General features: G+C 39.2%; 1 protein-coding gene across 3 annotated transcripts; it reads left to right on the forward strand.

Moving 5' to 3' along the window:
• The first annotated feature begins 462 nt into the window (after nt 1-462).
• LOC101217886 (filament-like plant protein 4) lies at nt 463-6,546 on the forward strand. Of its 3 annotated transcripts, none has more exons than XM_004136344.3 (6): nt 463-815; nt 2,087-2,188; nt 2,398-2,617; nt 2,732-5,156; nt 5,380-5,440; nt 5,731-6,546. In XM_004136344.3, the coding sequence occupies exons 2-6, from the start codon at nt 2,093-2,095 to the stop codon at nt 6,163-6,165; spliced, it is 3,237 nt and encodes a 1,078-aa protein (XP_004136392.1). In that variant the 5' UTR covers nt 463-815; nt 2,087-2,092; the 3' UTR covers nt 6,166-6,546. The 3 variants fall into 3 exon arrangements, with proteins under 3 accessions (XP_004136392.1, XP_031737670.1, XP_031737669.1); XM_031881810.1 differs by lacking the exon at nt 463-815 and adding an exon at nt 860-905; XM_031881809.1 differs by lacking the exon at nt 463-815 and adding an exon at nt 929-1,979.
• Nucleotides 6,547-6,868: the final 322 nt, after the last annotated feature.

The following is a 6,868-nucleotide window of genomic DNA, read 5'->3' on the forward strand; positions in this document are numbered from 1 at the left end:
GAGAGAGAGAGTGAGAGGGTGTGATGGTGTGATGGTGTGATGGTGGGGGTGTAGAGTAAAGACGGGGGTAGGGGAATGTAGCCGAAAGAGGGGGAAAATAACAAAGAGATGAGCTGTAGCCTGTAGGGGGATTGGGGAAGGAGTGACGGTGGTCCATAGACCATAGTGGCACCGTAATGTAAATACTAACAAATCGAACTTTCTAAACTATCGGATACAGCTAAGGTGTTATTGTGTAAGGTTAGGTTCTTCAATCCTTCACCAAACCAGGCGCGGGGACTTGGAAGGACTTATCCGTCATTTTTTCTTTTAACCTATGGTCAAATCTGTCCAACTATATCTCTCTTTTCCTTTTTTCCTTTTTTCTAATTGTAAATTGTCCAGAAAATCAAATTGATATAAAAAGGACATTTTAATTTCAAATAAGTTTAGGAAAAAAATTTAAAAAGGAGATGGTTTTGGAGCTTTTCCAACGTCCTGGCTTTTTTTAGTGGACACACCGAGTCCGAATATTTTCATTTTTTCACCTCTCTCTCTCTCTCTCTCTCTCTCACCCACCCTCCCGCTCCTGCTCCACTACCGCCGTCGCCCTTCCTGTCGCTATCACCCTCTCCACCGTCACTTTCCCCTTCCCTCCCCCTCTTTCCGATCAACGATTCCCTCGCTTTGGATCTTCATTGCCGGAATTTCAACTCCTTCGCTTTCTTTACTTTCACGCTTTCTCACTATTCCTTCTCTCTAAACTCACTGTTTCCTTTCCTTCTTTTTCTTTTTTATCCATCTCTTACTTCTTCCTCCAAGCTGCATTTCTATTTGTAAGTCTGTTTCCACTTCTTTACCCTTTTCTTTTCTTCTCTACCTTTTGTTTGAGTCTATTGCCCGTTTCCAATTCTAAAAGGACGTCGGTACTGTCTCTTCCATTATGAAATTGTTTTCTTCTCGCAATCGCGATGTTTTTCTTTTTCTTTTTCTCCTTTCTCTCCTTAATTTCATGTTCATTCTTTATTTTTCTTTTCTTCCATGGCAATATCTTCTTCTGTTCTCTTGCTAATTGCTTCCACTGTTTCTTCAAATTCAATTTGGCTTTCCAAGTGTGGAACGATTTTAATTTCATCTTGGAATTTGGATAACCGTCTTTTTTGTGGTGTGCTATTAGTGCATTTTTTCGCCGCCTTTATTCTAAATCACTGCTGTTACTCTTCAACTAGTTTCGACGATTTTCTAATTAGTTTGGATCTTGCTTTGCCTGACAACATAATTGACCATTTCTTGTGTTTTTTTAATTATGTCTACACTTTTATCTTTTCGATTTTCAATAAAAGAATTGTACATTATCTCCAAGAGACGTAAATCGTCCTCTGGAGTTGATGATCTTCGTCTAGCATTTGTTCTCTGCTTAGATCTCGACGATTCCTGTACTAAATGGATACTGAAGACATCCTTAACATGCATGCCTATCTGCATCATTTTTAGTCATTCACCTAGTTTCTGAATCATTCCGCTAAATTTCTTCTCTAAAATTATGGTTTAAGATGAGTGGTAGAGTTTCTAACTGCCATGCCATACTTTAAATTTCTTCCCGTTCTGGTGTATCTGTGTAGCTACTTTTTTTTCGTGGTGTTGTTTGTGTCTCATAAATAGCATTTACATGGCGTTTGGGTGTGGTCTGTTTTGTTGCTAAAAATGTGAGCTTAAAGAAATGAATTTCCATTTTTGGAACCTTATACTATCATCACTCCATTCCTGCAAAAAGTTGCACAGTTACTTCCCTTAATATGTGCCCACTACCCTTATATTACCTTGTTGATTGGGGCTTTCTATTTTCTGGAAACTGTGAGCTTTTCTTTTTCTTATTATTTTCTTTCACGTCTCATACGCGATCGATACGATGTGTCATAGAAGTATTAACTACCACTTCAGAATAATAAGAACCAAGTCATTCCTCTGGCAGCTTCTTCCAAGTGAAGATGCCATTACAAGTTTGGGTCTCTAATTTTGACGGAATCTTGGTTTAGAGCTTCAGTGTAGTCTATTTTTTCCCTTCTATACCTCGTCAATTTACCATATGCTACTGGAATTTCTGCAGCCTGGAATGGACCGACGAGGTTGGCCCTGGAAGAAGAAATCATCTGAGAAGGCAGCAGAGAAGGCCAATGCATCGGAGTCGGCTGGAACTCAGGGTGATCAGGTAATTAGCAAAACTAACCCTCCCTCCCCATCTATTAAATCCTTACTGTTCACTTGAGTTGTTCAGTAGAGTACTGTTCTTACAATAGTTCTGTTTCTTCCCTACAGTAATTTTAGATAATTGAGGCGACATTTGAATTTGTAGTAGTATTTTATTTTGTATAAACTTTAACCAGTTTTCTTAACATGTTTCCTTCTTTCTTCGTACAGGATGGTTATAAGAAACCAAGTTATGTTCAAATCTCTGTTGAGACGTATTCACATCTTACTGGTTTGGAGGATCAAGTAAAAACACGCGACGAACAAATCCAGACACTGGAGGGTGAGATTAAAGATTTGAATGAGAAACTGTCAGCTGCACAGTCGGAGATGACTACTAAGGACAACCTAGTGAAACAGCATGCTAAAGTTGCTGAAGAAGCTGTCTCAGGTATTTATATGTCATTAGCTGATATCTTGAGAGAGAGAACTTTTATTGTAAACTTAGGTTGATTGAATTTTCTGCCTATTCTGTACGTTTCGTTACAAACCATTATCTTCACAGGTTGGGAGAAAGCTGAAGCAGAAGCTCTGGCATTAAAAAATCACTTAGAGACTGTGACACTGTCCAAGCTCACTGCTGAAGATCGGGCATCACATTTGGATGGTGCTCTGAAGGAATGCATGAGACAGATAAGAAATTTGAAAGAAGAACATGAACATAAATTGCAAGACGTTATTTTCACCAAAACTAAGCAGTGGGACAAAGTTAAACATGAGTTGGAATCGAAAATGGCAGACTTAGACCAAGAGCTTCTTAGGTCTGCTGCTGAAAGTGCTGCACTGTCAAGGTCATTACAAGAACGTTCCAACATGCTGATTAAAATAAGCGAAGAAAAGTCACAGGCTGAGGCTGAGATTGAGTTGCTAAAGGGCAACATTGAATCGTGTGAAAGAGAAATAAATTCACTTAAATATGAATTACATATAGTTTCCAAGGAGCTAGAAATACGTAATGAAGAAAAAAATATGAGTATGAGGTCTGCTGAAGCAGCCAACAAGCAGCACATGGAAGGTGTTAAGAAAATAACAAAACTGGAAGCAGAATGCCAAAGATTACGTGGTCTTGTGCGGAAGAAATTGCCTGGTCCTGCTGCACTTGCTCAAATGAAGCTGGAGGTTGAAAGTTTAGGCAGGGAATATGGCGATACTCGAGTAAGGAAGTCACCTAGTAGGCCTCCAACTCCACATATGTTATCTGTGCCTGACTTTTCTCTTGATAATGCACTGAAATTCCAAAAGGAAAATGATTTCCTCACAGAACGAATGTTAGCCATGGAGGAGGAAACGAAGATGCTTAAAGAGGCTTTGGCAAAGCGTAATAGTGAACTGCAGACTTCCAGGAGTATGTGTGCCAAGACAGCTACTAAACTTCAAAATTTAGAGGCTCAACTCCAAAATGGAAATCACCAAAGAAGCTCCCCCAAGTCTGTTGTTCAGTATACTGCTGATGGCTTTTCATGCCAAAACACAAGCCATCCTCCCAGCTTGACCTCTATGTCTGAAGATGGAAATGAGGATGGCCAGAGTTGTGCAGATACTCTATCCATAGCGGCAACCTCTGACATTTCCCATTTTAGGGAGAAGAAAAATGAGAAATTAAGTAAAACTGAAAGTGGAAGTCACTTGGGACTCATGGATGACTTTCTGGAAATGGAAAAATTGGCATGCCAATCAAATGACTCAAATGAAGCCATCCTTGCTTCGAATAGTACAAACAATAAGGACTCTGAAGTTGTTGTGCACCAGGAGTCCAATGGTATCCAGTCTGAACAGCATCTGGATTCAAGTCCATCTACAGAGGTTGTATCTTCTAGTGTTGATTTGTCAACAGAGTGTGCTGATTCCAATGGACTGCCTCTGTTGAAACTCCGATCAAGAATATCTATGATTTTTGAGTCTATTTCAAAGGATGCGGATACTGGAAAAATTTTGGAGGACATAAAATGCATTGTGCAAGATGCTCATGATGCACTTCAGCAACCCACAATCAATTGTGTGAGTTGTGTTTCTGAAGTGCAAAGTCCTGATACCACATGTGATAGGCAAGCCAATCCTGATGATGCTGGGTTAGGAGTAGAAAGAGAAATTGCTTTCTCCCAGCCTGTTGCACACAATCAGCCTATGAGCCAAGAGCTGGAAGCTGCCATCTCTCAAATTCATGAATTTGTGCTGTTCCTTGGGAAAGAAGCTTCCAGAGTTCATGATACAATATCTCCAGATGGGCATGGACTGGGTCAAAAAGTTGAGGAATTCTCATCCACCTTTAACAAAATTGTGCATGCCAACACAAGTTTGGTGGACTTCGTTGTTATTCTATCTCATGTTTTATCTGAAGCCAGTGAACTCAGATTTAGTTTCATTGGATGCAAGGATACTGATGGAGATACTAATAGTCCTGATTGCATAGATAAGGTTGCTTTACCAGAACACAAGGTTGTCCAAAATGATTCAATAGATGAAAGATATACAAACGGTTGTTCCCATATTTCAAGTCCAACTTCTGATCTAGAAGTTCCTTATGATGGAAATCTAGTCTCTAGCTATGAATCAAATTCCAGATTACCCAAATTCTCATCAGAAGACATTGAAGAGCTAAAATTAGCGAAGGAGAACCTGTCAAAGGACTTGGCAAGATGTACAGAGGATCTTGAGGCAGCAAAACGGAAACTGCAGGAAACAGAGCAGCTGCTAGCCGAATCTAGATCACAGTTAGCTTTTGCTCAAAAGTCGAACAGCTTATCGGAAACACAGCTGAAATGTATGGCAGAATCATACAGGTCCCTTGAAGCGCGTGCAGAGGATTTGGAAACTGAACTAAATCTTTTGCGAGCTAAATCTGAAACTTTGGAGAATGATCTTCAAGATGAGAAGAGGAATCATCACGAAGCTTTGTCCAAGTGCCAGGAGCTGCAAGAGCAACTACAAAGGTTAATCTTGTACTTTTCTCTGTTGCACAAACATCATGAGACCGCCTATATAGTATGTTTATGCAAAACGTTAGATGATGGGCATCGATATGACTGTCCTAAATTTCACAATCCAATTCTCCCTGTCATGCCTGATTTTATTATATGGATCCTCATCTGTTTTCATTTTATTAGTTTATCTCCAAGTCTGAATTTTCTTCATCTCCTCTGTATCGCATTGCAGGAATGAGGTTTGCTGCGCTATTTGTTCTTCAGCTATTGATGGCGATCCCCAGAAAAGTCAGGTAAAGTTGAATGCTTTTTTTTTATTTTTAAATAAATTGCTTTGACCCCTAGGAACACTTTAGAATCACCATCATTACATATTCATTAACGAATGAGCTTGAAGAAAAGCAGTAGCTTGTTCACAAAAATCGTTTTTTATGGAAAAGCTAATGCAATATTTAGGTGTGTTCCCGTTTTCCTTTATTGTATTTACAAATGGCGTTCAAGAGTAGCTTGTCTCATTTAAAGATGTAATGAAATAATTTTTAGGACTTTCTTATTGAACTTGGTAATCCTTTTGTTATATTAGGAGATAGAGTTGACTGCTGCGGCAGAGAAGTTGGCAGAATGTCAAGAAACAATTTTTCTTCTTAGCAAGCAATTGAAATCTCTGCGACCCCAACCAGATTTCTCCGGATCTCCATTCAGTGAGAGAAGTCATAGAGGTGAGGAGTTCATCGAAGACGAACCATCTAAAAGTGGCACCAATCTTCTCGACCTTGATCGGTCTGAAATGGATACTGCCACTTCTACAATGACACAAATAGTTGGTGCAGAATCCCCTTGCAGTGCTTCGGACGGTGAAGGAGGAAGCTTCTTGAGATCACCCATCAATTCAAAACATCCAAAACACAGGCCAACAAAATCAAGCTCCTCTTCTTCCTCCTCGGCCCCAACTCCAGAGAAACAAACTCGAGGATTTAGTCGATTCTTCTCCTCGAAAGGAAAGAACAACAGTCATTAGGCATGCTTCTCTCTTGCATGATAATATGATTCTGTTTAAAATATTTCATTCAATAATATAAATAGATTTAAAAAATTAAAAAAAAAAAAAAAAAACCCCACCAAACATAGACATCTAAGATCTTAGATGGGAAGTCAGTTTTGGGAGCTCTATGTGTTAAAAGTTAGCTCATAAAATGATGCTTTCATCAAAGGCCTCTTCTAGCTTCTGTATGTACCTAATGCTGTACATTATATTCACATCCGTTAAATTTTTATCTTCCTCCTCCATGATCGTTGAGTGTGGTTATTTTTTTCTGAACTGGAACACCCATGTATTACAAATATCTTCTTCCTACTTTTAACATTGATTCTATTTGGACTGGACTCTTTATAACAAAAACTTATGGATTCAATTGTGGGTGTGGTTTTATTGGGTTTTAAGGAGAAGCAAAGGCACATGAAAAGAGTATAGGGCAGAGTATTTTGATGAGTTGAAATGTAGTGTAGGGCTCCATGTGGGGTACTTTAAGCACATGGGTGTCCTTACTTCAACCAAATCATCAATGACAGCTAAAACTGTTGGTCCATAGTTCAAGTTTGCTGTACAAAAAAGAGTACACTGTATAATACAGTTTGGGTATTTTGCATCCAATAATTATTAACGACTGCGTTGGCATTAATTAGAAGGCGTTGGAGTTTATGATAAACCTGGTCGAGATTGG

Source organism: Cucumis sativus, chromosome 3, assembly GCF_000004075.3.
Source record: "Cucumis sativus cultivar 9930 chromosome 3, Cucumber_9930_V3, whole genome shotgun sequence".
In the NCBI taxonomy this organism is placed as follows: domain Eukaryota; kingdom Viridiplantae; phylum Streptophyta; class Magnoliopsida; order Cucurbitales; family Cucurbitaceae; genus Cucumis; species Cucumis sativus.

Excerpts from the sequence above, each read along its gene's own strand:
- LOC101217886 (XM_031881809.1), top strand. Across the intron at positions 2,618-2,731 it reads TGCTGAAGAAGCTGTCTCAG|GTTGGGAGAAAGCTGAAGCA; the intron begins GTATTTATATGT and ends TTATCTTCACAG. Across the intron at positions 5,441-5,730 it reads GCGATCCCCAGAAAAGTCAG|GAGATAGAGTTGACTGCTGC; the intron begins GTAAAGTTGAAT and ends TTGTTATATTAG.